Raw genomic sequence first — 23,830 nt, 5'->3', positions numbered from 1 at the left:
ACGACTGATTTTTTTGTTGTACATTTAGTTAGGTTATTCTTAAATTAATAATATCTCGAAACTTTCAATGGCTGCATCAATTTTTTTTTAAGGACACCAGATAGTCTTCAATGTTTATGCTCAATTTAGCATTAAATGTTGTCTTGTTTGCCACCATCCTTAGAAAAATTAGTAGATTAGTCTGTACGACCAGAGAGAAGCCAATGATTGTAATTCACACGCATTCATATGGAACTGACTTTAGAAGAAAATTAGGAGTTTGTCTATGCTTTTTAATGTAATGCTTCGAAAGGAACTCGATTGATTTGATTGTTAGCTTTACCCGAATTGGGTGTATTAATGTGATATTGTTTTTGTTCTTTTGTTCAAATAAGTAAATAAAACATCGAACAGTTAGCGAAGTTTTATTATAGTTATGCATTCATAAATTAATGGATAATTGTATAGAGTACAGTAGTAGTTAATTCAAAGCGGTTGAAGTAAGCAAGGCTACTCCCCTTTCATAAAAGCTATGTGGATCTTGTCCAAGCGCGACATTCAAATCCACTGTGTACAACAGCTCTGTACGCGTAGAATTTAAATAAATAGGTAATGATAATTTTTTACTGGATTGTTTCTCGTCATTCGACGTTTTTAACCACCGCAGCAAAGTAACTGGCAACTCCAACATAATGCTGGATGTTAACAGCAGTTGATTATTTTTGCACTGAGCGCCTTGCAATTTCAAACCTAAAAAAAAACATGTAATGTTAGCCAGCGAAACCTACCATTACTACCAGATATCTTAAAATCTGTTATAGAAACATTAATAAATTGGGAGAAATATTTCCAGTAAACAATACGGGACGCTTAAATATCGCCAAAGCTACCAAAGCTTGAACAGCAAAATTCAATATCTGGGAGTTTTTGAAAAATGTTAACAGCAGTGTTGTCAGATTTACCATTTTTACATTACACGACATAATTTTGTTATTTTAAACGAAATACTCTATTGCCAACATTATAAACATAATCGCAAAATTTGACAACATTGCTCTTAGCATTTTTGAATTCAGCATGTTTTAGCTTTCGCACTTTTCAAGATATTTATTACAGCTTACTTTTTACTAACCCGGGACACCAGTAAAGTCAGTATCATATGGGAACATTTTTGATTAATGAGTTTTAACAAATTTTGATCTGAACATTCAGAAGTTTGAAAAACTAACGTCAACACTAGGGAAACAATTCAAACTCTTCTCAACTACCAAAGACTGATAAATGTATCATCGCACCAACTTTCGGAAACGGAAAAATCAGTTCTTTCAAAAGGTTTCAACGTTGTCCTTGCCCCACATATTAAAAAATCAAATATAAAAAATATATAATATTTCAAAGCCTGAACGTATTGCCCTAAAATCTCTAAAATCTAATCCCGACATCGTACTCCTACAAGCAGATGAGATGGCTACTCTGGTCATGAACATGACACATCATATCGTCAACTTAAAAAAAGATCTTACGTCATCTATAGAAGGCAACCTTAAATCTATCATTAAAGCTTGCCCTCTATCAGAGAGTCTATAGAAATCTATAAGCAACCTAACAATCTTAACCGCGACTCAGGTCTCTACCTGTCACCAGTCATCCGAGACCGTGTTTATGCCCCTCATTTGCTTGCCGCCCCAATCAAACAATATAAAAGCAGGTACCGAGTAAAATGTGGACCAGTTTCAGTCAAGCTCTGAAGAAGCCAACCGGATTATTGGCGAAACGTTAGCTAGTTCGACTCAACAAAAACCGACGCAGGAGGAATCCAGAAGTTTTATATAAAGTATTTTAAAACCACATAAAATTTAAATTTAATATTTTGCAATTAATTTAATAGCTGCATTTAAATATTTTCTTTGAAATTGAGTGTTTAAATTAAATTTATTTATTTATTTCACTTTATTTTATTAAAGTATTCAGTCCAGTCCATCTAAGTAGCTTGCTTCCTATTTCTTTAAATTAGGATGTAAAAAAGGTTTGCAAAAATGTGAGCAAAAACAAATTTATTATTTTTGATATAAAGACAATTCCCAGGATCAAAATTTGCTAACCAAACTAACCAAAACCCATTAACAAAAAATGTTCCCATATGATGTAAACTTTCGTGTAACAGTGTCCCAAAGTTCTCTTTTCAATAAAATAATACTCATTGGCATACAGTGTTACTAAATCGACAATTTCTTACCAATTACAGCAAAGCAGTCATTTGGAACCAATGCTGTATCGTGGGAGTCTGTAATTGTAACATCTAAATGTAATTCCTCCAGGGACCAACTATTAGCTTGTGCAACGCACTGCCTTGTAGCCGTAATCCAAGCTTCTGGATTTAAAAGACCTCCCAGCCAAACGGGAAAACTCTAAAAAATAAAAATAATTTCAAAGATAACCAAACGTGCTGCAAAATTGCATATTTTTAACTTGCCTGCAATTCTTTCGCTCCGGACGTTGACACCACTTGTGATATTTGTTGCAACTGCTTAACCCTATTGCTAAAATCAGTTATCCACTGAATAACGGTACATCCTTTTGGTATAGTGTATCTATGCCAATTGGCGGGTATAATACCCCGTACCAATTCATTCAGCATTGTACGATGGTAATTTGTCTGCTTCTTTTCCCCCTAGCGCGGTAAAAAATAACGTTTACTTTTAGAATAATAATAAAATGCACAAAGTACCTGACATATAAGTAACACATCATTTAAATCATGAACAACATCCATCAAGAGTTTGGAACCGGAATTCACTTCTCTTTCAAAATATCGATAAAGTGGATCTTTAATGTTTTCCACGGTTCTCTTTAACGTCGGCAAAGATTTAGGAAGCAATTGCAACCACGTAAGCGCCGAGTTATGGAGAGTTTTCATCCAAGATGGTCGGCCGTCTATACGTGCTGTGGGATCAGTCGGCGAATGATCATCAACCTTTTAAATACATAAACATACAGTTGATCCGCAAATAGGTTAATTTGAAACATTGTAATTTATGGTATACACGCCTGCTCGAAACAAACTTGATCTGTTGTATATTTAGTTGACCCGAAAATAGGTTAATGTGAAATATTATAATTTATGATATATACACCCCTCCCCAACATAAACTTGATTAGTTGCATATTTAGTTGACCCGAAAATAGGTTAACGTGAAATATTATAATTTATGATATATATACCCCTCCGCAAAACAGAATTGATTTGTTGCATATTTAATTGACCCGAAAATTGGTTAATGTGAAATATTGTAATTTATGATATATACAACCCTCCCCAAAATAAACTTGATTTGTTGCATATTAAGTTGATCCGAAAACAGGTTAATGTGAAATATTGTAATTTATGATATATGCATCCCTCCCCAAAACAAAATTGATTTGTACCATATTTAATTGATCCAAAAATAGGTTAATGTGAAATATTGAAATTTATGGTATACATATGCCTGCCCAAAATCAATTTCATTTGTTGTATATTTAGTTGACCAAAAAATAGGTTAATGTGAAATATCGTAATTTTTGATATATACAACCCTCCCCAAAAGAAACTTGATTTGTTGCATATTTAATCAACCCGAAACAAGATTAATGTGAAATATTGTAATTTATTAATTAATTAAAATAGGTTAATGCGAAATATTGTAATTTATGATATACACATGCCTCCCAAAAAGAAACTTGATTTGCTGCATATTTAGTAAGACATAACAGGAAATCCAATAATAAATCATTGCTTACGGAATAGGCCAATTCATCGTCATCTTCAAGTTGTTGCATTTTCAAAAGTTTTCCTATCAAGTCTGTTCCTCGATTTGTCAAGAGAACTTTTTCTGCATTATTTGGCAATCCAAGCCAAGCAGGAGTCTGTCGATCAGCTAGACTCTCGATCCATTTTAAGAAGTGATCCCTATAGATGAAAAAAACTGAATAACCATGACTTTTTATTAAAGAAATACCACCTTCTAGTTCCATCGGGCATTGTAATATGTCTATTTCCATTTGGACCATTATCAATATTAGCAACTAGTGCGAAATCTGCCTCGAAACTTTTCGGCGTAAACAATTTACTCAAGAATGACTGCAATAGACGTTGATCAAAGTCATTATCAATTTTACCGCCGTAAATTGACTGGGATAGTAAGGTCACTAACGCATCCCATGGAACCTTCTCGGGTGGCAAATTTGTCCTTCCCTAAACATTTATCAGTTAAAACGGTACATAAACTAATGGTTACGCAGATGTATGTACCATGGCTGTTGTTTCAATCCATGTGTCCAAAGTGTCGCAAGCGACCCTTAAGTCAGACTCGCTGAATTCATAATGTTTCGCCCACCCCAAAGGCGCATACCGCAATCTCTCTTGAACAATAGCATGGAACCAAGCCAAAAGGAAGTAGAGTCTAGCTCTTTCGTTTGGTGCTTTCATCATTCGACTGGCGGGCACCTAGTTTTAACAATTATTCTTTTAAAACCATAAAATCCGTACGAATTTCAACTTACAGTGCTGAATGTTCGCAATAAGTTGGCTCTAATGCCCGGAGGTGGTTCAAAAACAAATATTCTTCCAGCTCTCAACAGGTTAACAGGTAGTTTTGGATTAATTTCCATAGTAAGGAAAAGTCTGAAGCTGCTATGAGGTTGCAGGGAATGCAACTTTTTTTCCAATTGTACGAGCCATTGCGGGGCCAAGTGGACATTTTTAAGCATAACCCAACTACAATGAGAGCAAACGGTAAAACGGAAACAAAATCCTGTGTTTGGGGAACCTATAGATTAGTGTGAATACGAAATACATTAATGTTCTTATGAAATAAATTACTACCTAAAGACTATTTTCATAAAATCTAGAAGGAAACTTACCGGCCCGTTTTACAAGCCATGTTAATCGCACGATCTGCCTGATTGAATCCTTCAGCGGACCCAATGGCAATACTCGAAATCTGTTTATTCAGTTCTGTTGCTAAATCATCAACACGTCCCGAAGCATCAAACCCAGGTACAGAACAGAGAAGTACAGGTACACTGGCTGTAATGAAAAAATGTTTTTATAACGATCACAGAACCCTGAAATTATTACCTTTTAATTCCTTTTCTATAATAGAGCCTAACTCTAGTTCCTTTTCGGCAGAGGGCATAAAATCGGCTCCCAAAACTGCGGAGACAAATAGTTGCGCAGCAGCTATAACTCTATCTGGCCTAAACGCTTGAATGACTAAAAGCTGATACACAGCGCTACCGACATCACTCAATTGTTTTTCCTCTATCCATACGCGAGGCACAGTTTGCTCCGGCGTACTTTGTTGGAGCCAAGCACCAAACTCTGGCATTTCCTTGATTTTTTCCGATAGTTTTTTAAAGACAGGTAGCCTGAAACATTATAAGTAAAGTGTGCCCTATCACATCTTATATTACTACACCAACCTTGTTGCCAACCTGTGCATAGCTTCTTGTTGCTCACTACTCAAACCATCTACAATTGATCCAGCTGAGGAACTGAGTAGTCCTTCTTTGGCACGTAAGAAAAAGTTGAACTCTTGATCTAAATTGGGCTCATTTGGTACACCCTTTAAGTAAATCCTGGCTAATAGTATAGCAAATGTTAATCTATCATTATGCAACATGCCTCTGGCAATTCTTTCATAGACCACTTGGAACAGATCTTTTGTTATAATATTTAATCTTTGCTGATAATCTGTAATACCGTCCAATTTAGGATTGCTCAGCAACACGCTGTTGAACATATCTAAGAAAAATTGCAGCGAGTACTGATACAAGAAGTGTATCTGATTTAAAGTATCCATAGTAAAGTAAATGTTGCTGCAAGCTTGCGACAGGGGCAAATACTGCTGTGAAACAGTTTCTATTTCTGATATAACTTTATCGGTTTCTTCAACTTTTTGTCCTATTTCTGCAGCTTCTTTCTTTAACGTTTCCAAAGTGGTAATAACACTATCATCATCCAATATTTTCCCTTTTGCATCGTTTAAAGCTTGTAGCAGTGATTTTTCTAATTGCCTCAACCTCAAGTGGAATTCCCCTTGCAACTTGAGTAAATCGGACCGTTTTGCATCTATGTCTGGTCTTTCGGCTTTCAGTACTTGGTTCAAACATTGACTTTGCAGTGAGCTTCTGGTAACAGTAAAATTCACAAAAGTTACTCTCGAACAAATATCTGGTGGAAATTCAACCGTAGGATCCCGCGTGGATAAGAATATTATAAACGATGGTGACAAGTCGATATCTTGATCTCCAAGGGTAATCAGAACGCGTCCACCAGTCCGCCTAAGTTCCTTATTAAGAACGGGATTTAATATGGCATCATAGTTTTCCACATCTTGCACTAAAAGTGGATTACCAAACCTTAATGCCGACTCCAAATTCTTCCGGAATGAATCGTCCAGGAAACTGGTTTTCGTAATCTTTCTGTCTTTATATTCGTTCATAATAAACTCTGTAGCTTGGCCAGACGGATCTATAATTAATGGATATCTATTGAACCGTTTCAACATGATAGCATTTTCAGTGCACAAGTCATCTGTAGGTAAAGCATTCGCTTGCCATCTCAACCGTTCATCAGGGTTAGACAAATATTCTGTTCTCGCAATATCGGACCGATATTGAATTGTAGCCAAAGTCAAATGCTGACACCACGTCGTGAAGAGGTTCTGCCGATAATGCTGGTCGAAATAACCTCCGTAGGCAATAAACGCAGCAGATAACAGCACATCGCCAATAATTGTCGACATCTGAGATCTAAATGTTTCACTAGTCGCTTCCCATCTCTCTCTCTCAATAACCAAGGATTTTAGCAAAGCGATGGACCTATCGACCTTAGCTTGAACATTTTCTAAATCTGTTTTAATTGCTTGAGCTTGAGCGATAAGTTGTGCATATTCTTCCTTATATGAAGCAATGCTCTGCTCCAACTGACTGATCAAGTTCTTGATTTCTTCGCCATGTTGCTTGTTTGTACCTGCTTGGTTTTCTAGGGAACTGAGCTCCTGCCTTAAAGGCTCCACCTTCTTTAACATATCCGCATACTGGATTTGCGCCATTGCCCACTTAACCAAAGGTCCACAAGCATTACTAGCGTGATTAACTTTTTCAAAGTTATAATCAGGATTGCTTAAGTAACGAGACTTCATTTTATCACGTACCTCGTCACTGAAATGTCATTAGCCATTAGCCAGCTTCAGCCATATATAGGAGGTCTCAAAACTAATACACACACAGATTGCAGCTAGCACGTACATTTTATTAGTAATAAATCGAAAAAGAAGAAAAAATAACTTGCTGGTGCTGTAGTTGAAATAAAAAAAAAACAAATAAAGTTTTGTTTTGTTTTTCAATACGGCGCCACTAATATTGAAATGCGATTGTTTTCTCTATTCAGCAAATAATTTGAAAAAAATAAGAACGCCAAATGTTTGGGCAAACTATTGCATTCATCTTATGGTAATTATAAAAAAACTGAAAATAATAAATCGAATAATCAAACATAACTGACTATATACTATAATTATGATCGACATTTTGAACAATTTGCTTTATTGATAATTACCGAGAATTTGTTCTCTAGTTGTACTATGCGCGAAAGAAAAATTAAAATAATTTTTATTTAGTTAGTTAATGTTACAAATGAAACATTTGCAAATTGTTTTGTCAGTTATGATGGTATTGTTTGCACATACAAAAAACTACACTCTTACAAAATAAATAAAAGTGATGCAATCCAAAATGAGGCTAGAGAATAGGTCGATAAAATATATACATATAAATGCATACCTAATATCCTCCGTATTAAAATTGTTGACAACAGTATTTATAAAATTGTCACGCATGATCACTGAACGTATAGACTTCCAATCACTTGCATTTTCACCAAGCAGCAGGCAAATAGATTCAAGTGCCAGTTTAACTATGGCTGGAGGATTTGACATGGATCGGATTTCTACCAACTGTTGTTTTTTAATAGACTTTACGGCTACGTGAGGGAAAAGAAAAAAACAGTAAGCAAACTTAAACAAAGCAAAAGTGTGTACATATTATTAAAATGATTGTGTGTCATTTTTGTATGGAATTAAACAAAATTCATGCCACACCGGCAGCCAGGCGGAAAGGAAATAAGGCGAGAAGCCTTACGTTAAATTATCACTGGTGAAGTTCACTATAGTTGCAATAAAATTTTCGCGCATTATAACGGCACGAATAGATCGCCAATCATTCGCGTTTTCATGTAAAAGCAGACAAACTGATTCGAGAGCCATTTTAACAGTAGCGGGAGGATTGGCCATTGAACGAACTTCAACCAGATGTTGTTTCTTGATAGATTTAACCGCTATAAAAGATTGGCATTTTGAACACCTTCCTTCCCCCATTCCCTCATTATTTAACGCAAAATAAAATAAATAAATTGACTCACCGTTCTGCGCATCAATAACGGCAGGTTCCACTTGCGCCAAGTCCGCCATGACCTCTTGCCGTTTTTGCTCAATATGGACAGTTTGTTCTGCAAGTTGTTGTTGAATTTCTTGACTTTGCACTTTTTTCTTTTCCGCTTCTTGTTGATCTTTAACCATCTGCTTTAATTTTGCATTAGCAGCCTCATTTTTAGCTTGCAACTCTTGAGATTTTACAGCCAAACTTTTTTGCATTTCCTCAACCTGAAAATCCATTGCAAATTGGTGGGCTATAACAATACCATATTTTGCGCATCCTGTATAAATATGACATAGTTACTCAATTTGCATAAATTTTGCTTGCATTATCTCGATAGGTATCTAATAGCGGCCAAAAATATTAATAATGCATACTATATACAACAGACAGTTACAAAAATGACTGCACAGTGCATATATTTTGAAGTGCCCATCCAAGTTTTGCGGTTTGCTCCAAAGTATAGTAAATTTTTTTGCACTTTGTCAGATACTATTTTTGGTAATTGTGCTACTTTAAAGTCTTTGAAAGATTGTCTATTAAAAATTTTGATCATTTCGAAATTTGGGCCTTAATTCAACTTTCCTAATCTTAAAAATAAGCAAGCAGTAACCAAAGTAATCAAAAATGATGTACCTGTTCTACCGTTTCGGCAATTTTGCTCAAACCGACATTGAGATGCAATTGCTGTTCTTCCAAATCTGATCTCTTTTCATTATGTAGTTTGACAAAGTGGTGTATAAAGTCCAAATAATGTCTCGGTGTAATAGCCATGGTTCGGCTACCTCTTTTCGCCAATCGAACATTGGCTTTATGCAATGTCTGATGAACATAAACACAAGCATTGATAACAGCTTCCCGGTGATTAGGAGCGGTAGGGACCAGTTTGCAAGCTGCAGGGAAAAAATCAGGAGACCTCCACGTTGGCTTATCGAGGTCTAAACGATTAGTAAATTCTTTGCCCACCTAAAAAAATAACATAAGAAATCATAAGTAAACTACCACACGAAAACTTACTTGATATAGAGCACCATCTGACCAATCCCCAAACCAATTCAAAACGCATCTATTAAACAAAGCAGGAGAAGTAGCAGCTCTATCTTTTAGACCATCAGTGGATGGATTCATAGTAAATACTACGTGCAAGTTTCGCATCACTTGTTGTGTAAACCACTTGTATAGTTCATCACTTGAATCAAGCATTAGACCTGAAAATGTTAAATTATGAGGATCCTAATGTACATATTTACATTACTATATAGGGTATAAACTAATACGCTAACGAAAAATAATTGATGTCATTTCTTACCTTCTCTCTGGGCTCCTTCCTTGCACTGTGTCATGAGAGTAGTATACTCATCTCCTTCGAATAAACCAGGTACTTCACCATTAGCCAAAAGAGTGTTCATCCTTTCCAAGAAACTTGAGTCTAACATGTTAGACTCGTCCAAAATAAAGGCGATCTTTTCGTCTTTGCATCCGGCCCGTCTCAATACTGATCTCAAATCTTCATCAAAGTCTTCAGCAGTATATTTATTGTGGACTTTGATTTGGAATATGGAAAGGCCATTCATCCATGCAACGAAGCGCGACAGAGTGGTTTTACCGGCACCAGAAACTCCTATAAGTAACAAGTGACCTTGGGGTTGCCTAAATATCCTGTCAATTCTTAAAACATGATCCAAAACTTCATCAAACAGTACTAATGGGACATCCAACTCTTCTTCATAGAAAACTTTTAGTCTGGCTTTAACATATTCTCTTAATTGTTCCCTGTCAACTGGGACATAGTCTTTTGACAACCAGTTGCTGTATAAGATTGGGTGTTCCAGCGCTTTCTCACAATTGGCAGAAGGGAAATGTTTAAGAGCAACAGCATCGATATGTTCATTTGTCCACTGACGCTCAGAATCTTCAACTAATCTATCTTGGAAAAGCCTCAAAGCTTCATGAGCCCACAGTCTTACTAAACCCTCAACTGAGAGAGTATCTAAAGGCCTAAAAAGACATATAACATGACAGTGCGTACAACAAAGCATCGTAATTAAAACATACCTTAGAGCTTCACAAATTCCTCTCACCCATCTGGTCATCTCACGAGGTGAATATACATAATGAGGCTGCATATCTTGCGTAAATCTATCTTGAGAAGCTAAATAAAATTCAACCATCGCATTTGTCAAAGGTTCCGCATAGCCTTTCAGTCCTGGTGTAAGTCGAAGCATTGCTCTTGTAAAGGTTCCATAGATTTGTTTCAGAGAAGTCTCCCCGGGATAATCAACATAAATAACGGGAACATGCCGCAAGAATCTTAAAATAAATTATTTAAATAATTCCAGCGATAAAGAAAATTACACACATACAACGGTAAGTGTCATTGTTTTTAACATGATTTTTTTTTTCAAAATTTCCTACTAACCTGTGAGATAGCGGCTTTCTACCAGGATCGGTTGGTGGATTACAGGCGCCCACAAATTGAATTCGCTCCAAGGAAACCCATGTCTGATCGGACGCCCGATAAAATCCTTTTTGTTCAACAATTTGACGAAGGAACATAATCACCCGTTGTGTACCATAATGATCCATATCAGGCAAATTAATTTCATCACAGAAAAGCACCAACCACTTCCCAAGCTAGAACAAAACAATGACATTCAATTTTGCACCTCGAAACAGCAAACGGTCGCTTAAAACAATTACTTGCCTGTACAGGAGACAATATTACTCCATTTGGTGTTTTTCTGTATTCACAGTAATGATCGAAAGTCTTTAAAAGAAGTTCCGGTGTTGTTGCTGAGGAGAAATTCAAACCAACAACTTCCATGTCAGGTAGAGCTCTTAAAGCCGAGAAAAGTGTCATGGTTTTACCAGAACCGGGAGGACCACATAAAACTGTCAACAAAGATCATAATATTATTTTTGTTACTAGAGTATAGTGTAAAAAAGGTATATTTTCCCTATGGTCATTAAATATAAAGCCACTTAAATGAAGCATATATTAAAATTTTTTGGTTTTGGTAAATTATAAATTTTTTTGTTAAATAATGCAACAAATTATCCTGTATATAATTCTTTCCCTCTTACCACGGTCCAATGAATTATTGTTACTAGAGCATAGTGTAAAACAAGTTTATTTTCTCTATGTTCATTAAATATAACGCCACTCAAAAGAACTCCATACTAGGTAGTCTAAAAAAAACATTGTCAACTCACCCAAAGGTTTGTGTTCAGCTAGCCAGGTATATAACAAGGATTCATGTCTGACAGTATCCAAAGTCGGTACGACAATATCCGGCGATGCAACTTTATGTGTTTCAACTTCAATTTGTGGGACCTTATTGGACCAAGGAGACCATTCTCCTTGTAAGGTGACTTCATAATCGATAATGGGCATAGTGTTATCAGGTGGCAAAGGCACAGTTGTAATAGACCTGATAAAATCACCTAACTCTGACCTAACTTTTAATTTACCATCTCCGGTGAAACTCCAAAGGATTGCATAAATTAGACACTTTGGAATGTAGCGCTCCAAAGTTTCATATGGCAACGGAAAGTCGCTGTGACCGTGGTTATATTGCAAAACGTTTCTGTAATTAATTAAAGGAGTAAATGAGGAGCCTACAATAAAAAAATCACATACCTGACGCTCTGATTTAACATGGAAAAAAGAGAACTCAAAGCTCTTAATCGAGTAAAATCCATGATGTGTTCCTGCTCCATTGCATATTCCAGACATCTAATGACTAAGCCGTCAGGTTGCAAAAATGGCTGCAATAGATTAGCTATTTCGACTTGTACTTGCAATGTTGGTGATACAAGATCTTCCTTGTTTTCCCCCTTCTTTCCAAAACTATCATCTTCTCCCTCTTCTAGTGGTATATTCTTGAGTCGTAACATATAATTCTCAAATATCATTTCTGTTGACAAAACATCCTCAGAGAACCAAACCATTCCACAACGAGACACTGTTGCAAGGGTAGCATATTTCAAATCTTGCACCTAAGAAAAATACAACTTAATAGAACAATCTAAGTATCATCATGACAATGCCCACTTCAAACATCACTCGGACATTAGGTGGAAGAGATAGACGTTCACCGTTTGGTAAGGTGAGCAGTTTATTGTCGTCTAAAACCGAATTTAAATTTTCAACCCATTCAGGATCAACATCACCATCAAATATGATCCACTGGCGTTTATTTATTTCTCCTCGGACATTGTCAATAATTTTTCTAAAACCACAATGATTAAAACTCAACCTGTGAATTGAAACAGTAGCTACCTTAGTATATGAGTGAATAAACCGTCGGTCCATTCCCTGGTATTTGGATCTAATACACCATACAAAGCTTCCTTACTTATTGCTTTAGGATCAATGACGTGAGCTACTCCTTCTACTCCTTCAAAACGTTCAAGCGCCTTAAGTAACACTCTCCAAGCAGTGCTTTTTCCAGAGCCGCTGGGGCCAACCATCATGAGACCATGATTTAAACTAGAGATTTGATACAGCTGCAAAACCTATAAGAAACATTTTTTTGTTATTCAAATTTATAATTCACACGTCACACTTGTAAAGTAAGTGAATATTATACCTTAGCAACCCATGTATCTCTCTAAGCGGCATGTAACAAAAATTTCAAATTAAAAAAAAAAAATTAAAATTTCATTTCAAAAATATGCAGGTTAGCGAACTTATAGCAGAAAGGAATTCATTGGTATATTGTTTTTCAAAGTTATCTGTGAATAAAAAATGAAGGATTCAGTGACACACTTTCTCTGGAAGTTCTAGTTACTGCACTGTAATATTACCTTTTCCATCCAAGCAGATCCTTGCTCATCTCCTTCTCCACACACTAAGTATTCTTCAGCACATACTTTTCGAATTTCATCCTTTAATCCTGTTAAAAATAAACAGTTATCAGTTTATCATTTTATACTTCTGAATGTGACAGTAAAATTTCAAAATTGTATCATAAATAAGCCGAATTCTACTTCTTTGATAATTTGTTTAAACACTTTACAAACTGTAATTTGGCCATATCACTTTCACTTCTTATAAGCCTCAAATGTGAATTAACTTTATTATTATTATTTTAATATTTAATAGCGTTTTTTAAAAAGAAACTTGTAAAATTAAAAATGTAATACACACAGTCAACACCGTCAAATAACATATGAAAAAAATTCAAAGTTGTGGCCTTGTGACAGGTTGATTAAAACATAACTTGCTCTATCACTACAGTAGACCATGGCAGATTTACATTTTATGGGTAAAAATGTAAAAGGACCACATTTAATAAGCAAAAATGGTTTCCTACCTTTCATTTCTGCCCTTGTGTACTGTACATTGGGAAATACATCATTCAACAAACTAAATAATAAAGGAATATCTTCTGCTACCAGTTTAGGCACCATTGTTTCGCAGACAGATTGGATCAGAATTTCTTGCTCGGGAAGGTTTTCAGCAATACTGGCCTCATCTATATTTGTTTCTCCTCGCTGCTTCATTCCTTCCTTGATTTTCTGAATCCTATCTCGTTTGACATTTCCGGCAGAAATTAAAACAGATTTGAGGGCTCGCAGTCCAAAATCATAATGGGATTGATTAGAAAGTTGTTCGTCACATAATCTGAAATTTATGTTAATCTCAAATGATTGAAAATGATGAAAATGAATGTGTATATTGAATAAGCCTCCTCAACTTTAACAGAATAAGTGAAGCCTCTATATAACCAGTACTTACAGAAATAATTTATTAACAAGCACTTACTTGAAGAAAGGAACAATTTTGCAAGCCAATTTTTCTGCTGTTCTAAAGCCTTGCGAAAAGAGCATAACTTCTGCTATAAGTTGCCTATCTGGAGTTGTCATAGCTAAAGATCTGAAGAGTTTTTTTAAATTATCAGGCAAATTGGACCTGCCTGCATAGCCGGGATTCATTGTGATGAAGATTGCCATATCAGGAGAAACACGTACTTGTTTTCCTACTAATTCAACAGTTATACCTGGAAAACAAAATTAAAGTTATAATATATTAAAATTGTAATTTATAATTGAAAAGCTCAATATTTGTTAAGAATACTTACTTCCACTTTGTGAACTCTCCGTTGACTCTTTCTGACTTTTGAGAGCCTCTTGAATAGTTTGAATTTGTTGGGACACTGCTGACAACATTCTCTCTTCCAGTCGATTAAACTCATCAAAGCAACCCCAAGCACCAACCTGGCACAAACCGACAAATATTCTTCCCATAGCTTGAAAATCGAATGTTTCATCACAGTTAAAGACCAATACAAATCTTCCTAATTGATTTCCAAGAGCTTTTACTGATTCGGTTTTACCAGTACCAGCAGGACCTATAATTTTTGAATTACTTAGTAACATAATCTCCACTAGACTAAGAGTATATTACCAAATGGAGAGCCACCCAATCTAGCTTCAAGAGCTTGAGTCATAGTCAAATAACATCTGTCAGTGAGTGGAGTTTGCACAAGCCGATCTTGAACGCCTAAATATTCAAATCCATAGTAAAATCTCGCGTTAGCCATATGAATTGTCAATTGCTTTAAAACTTCTGTTTGTCGAGGATCAAAGTAAAATCTAGTAAGAAAAAAATTAATGCCATAGCAAAAAAAAAAAATTAATTTACCTCATTTGACACAGCCATTCGAAGGCTTTATTGCTGGAGACCCCGTTTGAAATCATTCTTCTGGTGATGGTTCTCTTATGAACAAATTCGTTAATTAAATGTTCAAGTTTTTTTCTACGAAGTTGAGGCTGCTCTTGGAGTACTGAATCAGCCAATACATTTAAAGTATTCTCAACTTGTTGCAGAACCTTTTCTAATGGCTCTTTCTGTGATTCCCCATTCATCTAATAGGCAAAGTGAAGTGTGAACAGCATTTCACTAACAACTTTTTATTTTATTAACTTAAAAATACTCCGTTTCAAGTCATATCAATGTATCAGGTATCAGTTTTTATATGTGAAATATGCCCTTCACTTATTTTATTTAATATTTTGGATTGTTGCAACTACAAAGGTACTTCTAATACATAATTGAAAAAGTAACAACCAAAAAAAGCTGAGAAAATGACAGAAAGCGTTAAGTGTTTGACAGTGTTGTTGTTAAGCATATACTCAATTATACTATTATGGAGTCAAACATTTAACGCCTGACAGACGCAGACAATAACCTAAAATTTAGATTGTTATACCTGGAGTTGTTTTTCCTGTCAAATTTGAATACCATGTAAAGTAATGTAAATATTGATATGGTTTAAAACTAAAACTGATCAAAAATTAACAAAAATTAACTCACTTTTATTAAAGCTGATTCAACATCTTCACTCCAAAATATTTGTGCTGCAAGGACAACAATCTGAGCCTGATATTTGTCGCACCATTCCATAAACAGTTTGGGATCAATACCGTCATTAAATTGCTTAATATCCTGAACAGCTTGAGTTAAACTAGACGCCAAAGTTACTCTCATTTCCTTTTCTACTAAAGTCAGCCATTCATTGATTTTTGGATGCTCAATTGTTGAAACTGGGGTTCTAAAAGTGACCTGAAAAATACTGTCCTCAGCAATGGCTTAGTTCAAATGCCATACCAACAATGTAGAAAGCAGCGACATTCAAAACGATAACGCGATTACTACCAGTTACTAAAAAAAATGCTTCAATGTAACTAACTTACTTCTTCTCCCTCTCTGGACGCAATGCCTGTTATAACTGTGTTATCTTCATTTAAAATTATGGACGCTACTCCAGCAAACATCTTTTTAAAATGTTTTTGCAACCTGGCAACATTTTTACTGTTACCAATAATTTCCAATAAATCTTCATCGCCAACAAAATAGAATCTTGGGAATGATGTACGTTCCCTCTCTAAATATTCACCAAGCGCTTTTTGTATTTTTCCCAAAAGATCAGCCAGACGTTCCAAAGCCCTTTGAACACCCGGGATGTTAAGCACATCCATTACCATTGGTGATTTGCTGACTTTTTTCATGAGCCCAAGAAATTCTGAGCTAATGCTCTGAAAACGAGATGTTTCCACAGGGAGTAAGGTTTTAATATCTGCACTGCCCGAGAAAATTCCTTAAAATATAAGGCAATTTCAGAAAATGTCAAAAAACAAGGAATGTTTTTATTAAGAACCAACCTTCTAAATACACCCATCTCCTCTGCACATCAATCCATACATCAAAGAGAGCATTAATTCTGTTCAGTTTTTCTTCCCAGGTGAGTGCCTCTTCCTCAAACACTTTGTAATATGGAGACAGTTTCATTGCAGCCACTGAATTGATGTGCTCTTTTACCTACAAAAAACCATCATTTTAGTTTCAATTAATTTGAGTTAAACTGTATTTAAATCCACATCCAAATTCTCTTACCTTGTTGAACAGGTCATCCCATCCTCTAATTATCTTGCACTTATTTTGATAATTAATCAGATCTAGTTCATAAGTTTGCCAAGATTCCCTCACTTGCTTCAAAAATTCTTCCAGAGCCATTTCTCCTTGGGCAATTAAAATTATATCTTTCACAACAGATTCGTTCTTCTGCAAGTTGACATCCCAAACTTGCCCCAATGTTAAGTCGCTTAATACCCAATTTACTCTCAATTGTTTCATCAGTTGTTTCCAATGCCGTTCTTTGAGGGCATCAGACTTTAATTCGACAATAAGCATGTTGACTTTAGTATAGCTTTGCAAAGTTTTTTTGACAAAATCGTAAGACGCATATTGACGTAATCTTGCTGGCAACTCTTTTAATTGTGTGGACATTATATCTAATTGCTGTCGTAGCTTTCGCGGTTGCACAGATAACCTGTTTAAATAGAGAAAGATAAAAACCAGTCACTAAAATAAAATATGTCATACCATGGCTTCTCTCTCGTCTCATCGATCTGCTGCCATATCTTTGATAGTTCCGACCAAACTCCTCGTAAGTCTTGCAACTCCTCATACACTACTTGCATACGATCTTCGCTTGTACCCATTCCACCTGGCTCTTGAAGTTCTAAAGCTTCTTTGGCTTTAGCTACGTTGTCACGTTCCTCTTTTAATCTAGCATACTTGCTTTCAAAAAGTTGAAGTTGGGATAAGGCATCTTCAGGTCTATAAAAATTCATATTATGTTAAATTCTATCTTATTTAGAAACCATCAACTTAACTTAAATGAAATACCAAATTTTGTTCAAATTATTAAAAGAATGCTTCTCTTTAATTTAAATAATACATTTGGTTAATAGAAAATAAACTCATACCTTAGATGTCCCTCAACAGGCTTGCTTTTTTCCCAATCTGTCAAAAAGTCGTGGGTGCGGCTTTCGACAGCTTTATCTTCAGACACAATTTTTTGTTGCAAACTAGATACTTGAGTCTGTATAGATGAATCTTTGCGCTTAATGATTTCATTGAATGCCCCCCACTCGCCTTCAAGATTTTCAACATGAAGCCAGTTTGAAGGAAACTGGAATCTCTGACGTTCCAAAATCCTTTGACCTTCCCTATATATTTCAACCTACAGAAACCATTCCTTAAATAATCTAAATTCTGCGCACCTTTTTTCAAACAACACGGTTTGATCGTTACTTTAGTTACCTGTTTTTCCCATTGTTTCATGCTTCTCTTCAGCTGTTGGACGTAGGTAATAAATGTAACGGCGTCTGAAGTACTGGCAGCTTCAATACTTTGCAGCTCAAGATCAGATCTTGACTTTGAAACAGTAGAGTGAAATGTAGCCATTTCATTACTAAGAAGAGCACCAAATTTGCTCAAAGTTTCCTTATGCCAGGAGTCATACTTGAGAGATACTTTACTTTGCACCTTTGCAAAGTCTATTACTATCGGTCCAAATTCCCGACGTGTATCTGATGTATCAAAAGTTGCTCTTGTAGTTCTAAAAGAACCACAACTCATGTAGAAAAAGCCTAGATATTATCATGAGTGGAAATGTAGTAATAAATAACCTTCAGCTAAGTTGGAGATCTAATAACCTTTTTTAATGACTTTGATAACACATTATTTTTCTCACCAGCGCAATTTTAATCATGAATAAATAACTATTTCAAACACTTACTTTATATCATTGAGGCATCTCATCCATTTGTTAATATCATCACCAAGTTGCCCATACAGATTATCTGCTTGAAGATCCCAAAGTGACTGATACGTAAGCCACTGATTAACATATTTTTGTACCTGCAAAAATGTTAACAATATTCATATCGTGCCAGCATCTTTTTGAAAAGACTCACTTCTTTAATTTTGCTAGATATAGCATTGTAGGCGTTGTTTAACGGCTGCGGACCGCCCGGTAGTTTTGTCAAAATGTTTCTATAAGTTTCTGTGAGAGGTTTATCAATTCCAACTTGATATCTAAAATTTTCATAACCACATTGTTTGTTTTACGAATAATTGTGTACACAAAACAAATCAAAACAGTTCAGAATAGAACAAAACAACAGAATACTAATGATGGCAATTTCCTTGAAAGAATAAAAATGTAGAATATGTACCGTTTTATGTATGTATTTTCATTAAACAATTTCAACATCCATTACCTGCTGCTTTGTAACCTTTGCTGAGAGGTAACAATGGCTTGCCAGGCAAACATCTGCTGCATTATTTGGAATCTCGCTTCTTCAATGCTAGGATACAAATACATGGTTTGATTTGTGATACGAACTTCATGTACCATAGTTTGAATATGGGGATCTCCACCAGGCTTGTGAGTTGGCTGCGTTGGGGCATCAGTGTCCATACTGTGATCTACATCCTTTTTAGTACCGGCAAGTGCATCGGTCCATGCCTCTATACCTGCTTGTAAGCGTCGGGCTAGATTTTTTTCAACCTGGAGCAGAAGGCGCACTTTATACAGTAAATATTGGAAAACGAAAAATTTCTACCTCTTCATCTAGCCGATTTACCCAAATATGCAAATTTGAATACTGTTTCAACGATAAATCATCGACAGCATGTTGAATCTTTGATAAAATATCTGCAAATATGTTTGCCGAGTAAGGACAAGTCTCCAGTGATCTCACATCCGCCTCTAACTGTTCGCCTATAATAACCAGCTCTTCCACTCTTTCTTGGAAACTAACAATGGTTTCGGAAAATTTCTGAACATAAGGTGCTAACTTGTAACTCTCCCATACAAATTGAGCACCTTCTTCTATCAGGTTAAGCACATCTATTCTCATACCAGCCACTAGAGGGATGATGCTCGCTTTATCTTCTATCTAATGAAACCAAAACTTGTATTAGAAGTTGGAAAAACGTTCATGTTTACAACAACTTTTTTCCATGCAATATTTCTTTAAACTCTCTACAAGTTTTTACAAAAAGCCATACATTATATACGTTATATTGTATACAATTTGTCAGACATTTTCATATTAAGCTTGCTTTAACTGTATAATTAAACAATGCTTTTACGCAGCATCCAAAGAGCATGCAGTCATTCAGAGTTTGAATTTAAAGTAGCTCTCCATTTTTTAACGAAATTTTGATATTTACATTAAATACATTATTAAAGAAAATTAATTTGAAAAAAAAAAGATTAGCAAATCCCACTAATCAGCAACTAACAAAAGGACAACCCAATGGTAAATATAAGCAACGTACTGAACAGTTTAACACAATTATATAGGTAACATAACGAATGCTACAAAAGGAATAACAATGTACAAGTTGAAACCTGTAATAGATTAGTCCTATTTTTATATTATTTCGTTAAAAACCCAATATAAGAAAGAGGGCAAAAATTGCAAAAAAGTTTATGACATTTTTTTTACCGTCGTTCGTAATAATTTTAATCTAGTTAGGACTCAAATTTTTACAAGTTGTCAAGATATTAACAAAAAACCAATTTTAAAAAGGACCATGCACCTGACTTTATTTAAACATTTAAATTGTCGTTTTAAATGAGGTCATTACTTGAACAACACTCGATATACAGTGTGTTTGAAAAGACATATCTTTTCGAGCACCTTATAGCATATTACTTAGAGAGCAGTAGAGCAGTATCTATTAACATAGATCTTAAGGCAGATCACCTTACTAAAATACAATTGGATATTTTTTCCAATAAGATAACTTAATAATACCTACCGACAGTAATTTTTGTATTCCTTTGAATTATCAAAGAAATAACTAATAAATTCTCATAACTTGGACATTTGCATGAATAAAATTTTTATACAATAAAAAAAAGAATAACTACAGGAAACTTAAAACAGAAGTTTCCTATATGAAAATGCTGAAGAATAGTACAAAACTTACTATTTACAAATCGTCTGGATTCCTCCTGCGTCGGTTGTTGATGAATGACGTTTCGCCAATCATCCTGTTGGCTTCTTCAGAACTGAAAGTCCCTTGCATTCTACTCTGTATCTGCTCGTATATTGTTTAAGGGGCGGAGCTAAAGGAGGGGCATGAACAACCAAACCAAACGAAAATTATGGAAACGCTAAGTTGATGATACTTTTGTATCAGGGTCAAGAATCCTCTGAGATCTTCTTAGCCATTTAAACTCTGTATACCTAAGCATACGTTTTATCATGAAAACTAATAACACAGAAACCGATACCTTTGTGAATTGGCACATGACCATCTCGACCAAAAATTATCGCTTATCAACTCTCTTGTTTAGAGAGCCGTAAAACGATGTCAACCCGAGTCCAGTGACTCGGGTTCAGTGACCCAGAAAACACTGAAAACAACCCTGCCCTTGCCACTGTTGTCTTCTTCCTTATATTCAATACATCACTGGTCGCATATCAAAAGTTCTTAAGAAATATAACGTCAAAACCAAATTTAACACATGTCTAAAAATCTCTCAACATCTTCAATCCGTCAAAGGCAAAATTCCGTTTGAGATACCAGGAGTTTACAGCATTTCATGCATATGCGGCAAAGAATACATTGGATAAACCGGACAAAAAATATCAACTAGGGTCAAAGAACATGAAAGAGCCTTAAGGCTAAGACAAATAAACTCATCAGCAGTTGCCGAATCACTTCTTCTACCAACAAAACATCCGAGAATCTATAGAAATCTATAAACAACCAAACAATGCGAAACAATATTTATGCCCCTCATTTAGCTGCGCCTCCCTCAAACAATATATAAGCAGGTACATCGTAGAATGTTACGGTTAAGCTTAAAAGAAGACAAAAGGATGATTGGCGAAACGAATCCAGAAGATTTGTAAATAGTATTACTGTAGCCTGTGGAAGTTGCTTTGAAAAAGTACAAAACTGGGATAATTGGGAAACCGGTTTTACCTAGACAAGATCCATGCAGACTATAATTTTTTCTTTGATATTAAACAAGCTTAGATTGTCCAAACAGGCAGACTGGTGCGTTTCATTAAACAACATTAAGGGGGAAAACATCCAACAGATTTCAATATTTCATTGAATACACTTGACATTCGTTAGAGAGCCATGTTAAAAGATGACAGCATGCATGAATCAACATGCCTAATCTACCTTAACACTGCCAGATTGGGGATGACTCCTTAGAGTGAGCTAATTATTAATATAATTTAATATAACTGCAACTAATAAAAATCTGGAGAATGCGAATATCTTAAAGATCTACAGTTTTGGTCAAAAGGTTTTGATTAGTTTCAGTTAAGAAGTTCCTTATTAAAAAAAAAAAAACGTTTCGGTATAAATTACCGAGACGGTTAAATTACCGAAGTTTTTTCAAATTAAGACATTGATAGGATGGTGGGTACACCTCAATAACGACTGGACATAGGAATCGAGGGGCAAATATTTTTTTTTAAAGTATTTCCTTTTGGTTTAAGTATTAAAACAAATTAATAATAAGAAACAAAAAATATGTAAGCGTAATATGTGATTATCATTAATTATCATCAAAATCAAAGTTTGTTTAGGCACCTACAATTTAATATGAGTAAATAACAATACAAAATTCAGTATAAATAGTAAACAGTGAATTTGCCAAAAAGGAATCCAAAGTGGAATTTCCAGAATTTGGGCTGGGCATATAAATTTTTATTATTTGTCATTATTCATTTCATCATTTCTAAGCACAAAAGTTATACTACATTTCTTTCGATAAAATACAGTTGTCAAGATACTGGTAATATAATATTTTGTTTCACGTAAATCGGAGCTTCAAAAAAAGGTTCATTAAGAATAATTAAACTATGGATTAGAAAAGAGCAAATTCATATTGAAATTATCGTGGATATTTACAATCTACATAAATTATATTTTACCGTTATTTTAAAACGGAATAAAAAATAACTTCAAGTAATTATTATGCCATAGGCTTAATGAATTATGGACAATAATAATAATAATGTTTATTTGTGCACATCGTATATGCCCAAATCAAAATCTGAATAAAATTTAGTGAAAAATCAAACTAAGGGAAATCGTTACTCTTTCGCAAACTGAGATGGCATGGAATTAGAGAGTTTAATTAAAGCCGTCTATATATGGTGTGAAAAACCAGACTGTAATCGTAAAATAAATAATAAATAAAATAAAATCTAAAAACCGCCGAATCCAAGTTTTCATGTCGATATTTCAAAAACTGCTTGAGTCATAGAGAAATAACAATTTCGAGAACTAATGAGCTGTATTTATTTTCATAACACATATTGGGAATTTAATGGTGAAAATAGTGATTGTTTTTTAGCGCATTTATTACGAACTTTCTAAGTTGATACAAAGTAATTGGTGTAGAACAACGGAATCGTTCATTTCGAAAGCTCTTACAATACATACCATTTTTAGTTGATTAGTATTGTAAAAATTATATTTTTTGATTCCTGTGGTTTTTGAAATCAACTACAAATAAGTATTATTTATAGATATATAGATTTATAGACGTCTTTTAATAACAATAAAATTGTAGAACACCAAATAATACTCGTCCGAATCCCGAAATAAAGAAGCGCTGACAGACTTTGTATGGCATTGTATTATTTCTATGTTTAAAGAATGGAAAATGACCTAATAGTGGTAGTGGTAATCAAATTAATTGGCTTTTTTAAGAATCAATTTGCTTTGAACTCAACGACTGTTGCAATTTGTGTATCTTAAAATGTTTAGCAATCACTGTTTTCATTGTTTCTTCGATTATTTTTGTGGTTGGTCGGAATATGGCTAGATCCTAAGCATTTTAAGATTCTTTACAGACCTACAGCAAAAATCGGCCTCACCTACTGATCAAAGATTTTTAATGATATAGAAAATTTCTAACGATCGTTGAGACCATGTCAGGACACGCTCAATTGGCTCGCGACAATATTTAACGAATGCATAATTGGTTATTTAATATGAACACCACAACTGATAAACGTCAAAATACTA

The 23,830-nt window shown here is 34.9% G+C and overlaps 1 protein-coding gene across 7 annotated transcripts in view; it reads right to left on the bottom strand.

The window, feature by feature from the left end:
• Nucleotides 1-389: 389 nt before the first annotated feature.
• Nucleotides 390-23,830, bottom strand: part of LOC132704047 (dynein heavy chain, cytoplasmic) — a 30,818-nt gene continuing 7,377 nt past the window's right edge. Inside the window, exons 12-53 of one of the 7 annotated variants that reach the window (XM_060673697.1) lie at nucleotides 21,968-22,006; nucleotides 19,378-19,713; nucleotides 19,033-19,322; nucleotides 18,727-18,847; nucleotides 18,549-18,670; nucleotides 18,071-18,368; nucleotides 17,734-17,990; nucleotides 17,348-17,584; nucleotides 16,859-17,294; nucleotides 16,627-16,783; nucleotides 16,159-16,562; nucleotides 15,779-16,027; nucleotides 15,107-15,330; nucleotides 14,870-15,057; nucleotides 14,544-14,813; nucleotides 14,228-14,462; nucleotides 13,776-14,086; nucleotides 13,267-13,355; nucleotides 13,050-13,070; nucleotides 12,740-12,975; nucleotides 12,512-12,689; nucleotides 12,098-12,456; nucleotides 11,671-12,044; nucleotides 11,162-11,349; nucleotides 10,877-11,091; nucleotides 10,513-10,767; nucleotides 9,767-10,455; nucleotides 9,475-9,665; nucleotides 9,094-9,423; nucleotides 8,444-8,684; nucleotides 8,164-8,359; nucleotides 5,443-7,185; nucleotides 5,099-5,388; nucleotides 4,882-5,047; nucleotides 4,522-4,735; nucleotides 4,271-4,465; nucleotides 3,981-4,213; nucleotides 3,760-3,928; nucleotides 2,708-2,953; nucleotides 2,453-2,650; nucleotides 2,216-2,387; nucleotides 390-729 (exon numbers count right to left, since the gene is read on the bottom strand). In XM_060673697.1, the coding sequence (XP_060529680.1) occupies nucleotides 461-729; nucleotides 2,216-2,387; nucleotides 2,453-2,650; nucleotides 2,708-2,953; nucleotides 3,760-3,928; nucleotides 3,981-4,213; nucleotides 4,271-4,465; nucleotides 4,522-4,735; nucleotides 4,882-5,047; nucleotides 5,099-5,388; nucleotides 5,443-7,185; nucleotides 8,164-8,359; nucleotides 8,444-8,684; nucleotides 9,094-9,423; nucleotides 9,475-9,665; nucleotides 9,767-10,455; nucleotides 10,513-10,767; nucleotides 10,877-11,091; nucleotides 11,162-11,349; nucleotides 11,671-12,044; nucleotides 12,098-12,456; nucleotides 12,512-12,689; nucleotides 12,740-12,975; nucleotides 13,050-13,070; nucleotides 13,267-13,355; nucleotides 13,776-14,086; nucleotides 14,228-14,462; nucleotides 14,544-14,813; nucleotides 14,870-15,057; nucleotides 15,107-15,330; nucleotides 15,779-16,027; nucleotides 16,159-16,562; nucleotides 16,627-16,783; nucleotides 16,859-17,294; nucleotides 17,348-17,584; nucleotides 17,734-17,990; nucleotides 18,071-18,368; nucleotides 18,549-18,670; nucleotides 18,727-18,847; nucleotides 19,033-19,322; nucleotides 19,378-19,713; nucleotides 21,968-22,006 (11,631 nt within the window). In that variant the 3' untranslated portion in view covers nucleotides 390-460. Of the gene's footprint in view, nucleotides 730-2,215; nucleotides 2,388-2,452; nucleotides 2,651-2,707; nucleotides 2,954-3,759; nucleotides 3,929-3,980; nucleotides 4,214-4,270; nucleotides 4,466-4,521; nucleotides 4,736-4,881; nucleotides 5,048-5,098; nucleotides 5,389-5,442; nucleotides 7,186-7,806; nucleotides 8,006-8,163; nucleotides 8,360-8,443; nucleotides 8,685-9,093; nucleotides 9,424-9,474; nucleotides 9,666-9,766; nucleotides 10,456-10,512; nucleotides 10,768-10,876; nucleotides 11,092-11,161; nucleotides 11,350-11,670; nucleotides 12,045-12,097; nucleotides 12,457-12,511; nucleotides 12,690-12,739; nucleotides 12,976-13,049; nucleotides 13,071-13,266; nucleotides 13,356-13,775; nucleotides 14,087-14,227; nucleotides 14,463-14,543; nucleotides 14,814-14,869; nucleotides 15,058-15,106; nucleotides 15,331-15,778; nucleotides 16,028-16,158; nucleotides 16,563-16,626; nucleotides 16,784-16,858; nucleotides 17,295-17,347; nucleotides 17,585-17,733; nucleotides 17,991-18,070; nucleotides 18,369-18,548; nucleotides 18,671-18,726; nucleotides 18,848-19,032; nucleotides 19,323-19,377; nucleotides 19,714-21,967; nucleotides 22,007-23,830 lie in introns of all 7 variants that reach the window. The other 6 variants (XM_060673689.1, XM_060673714.1, XM_060673705.1 and 3 more) reach the window with 6 other exon arrangements.

The sequence above is a fragment of the Cylas formicarius genome, unplaced genomic scaffold (genome assembly GCF_029955315.1).
Source record: "Cylas formicarius isolate icCylForm1 unplaced genomic scaffold, icCylForm1.1 PGA_scaffold_10__41_contigs__length_53128322, whole genome shotgun sequence".
Taxonomy (NCBI): Eukaryota; Metazoa; Arthropoda; class Insecta; order Coleoptera; family Brentidae; genus Cylas; species Cylas formicarius.
This window is presented reverse-complemented; position numbering and strand designations above follow the sequence as displayed.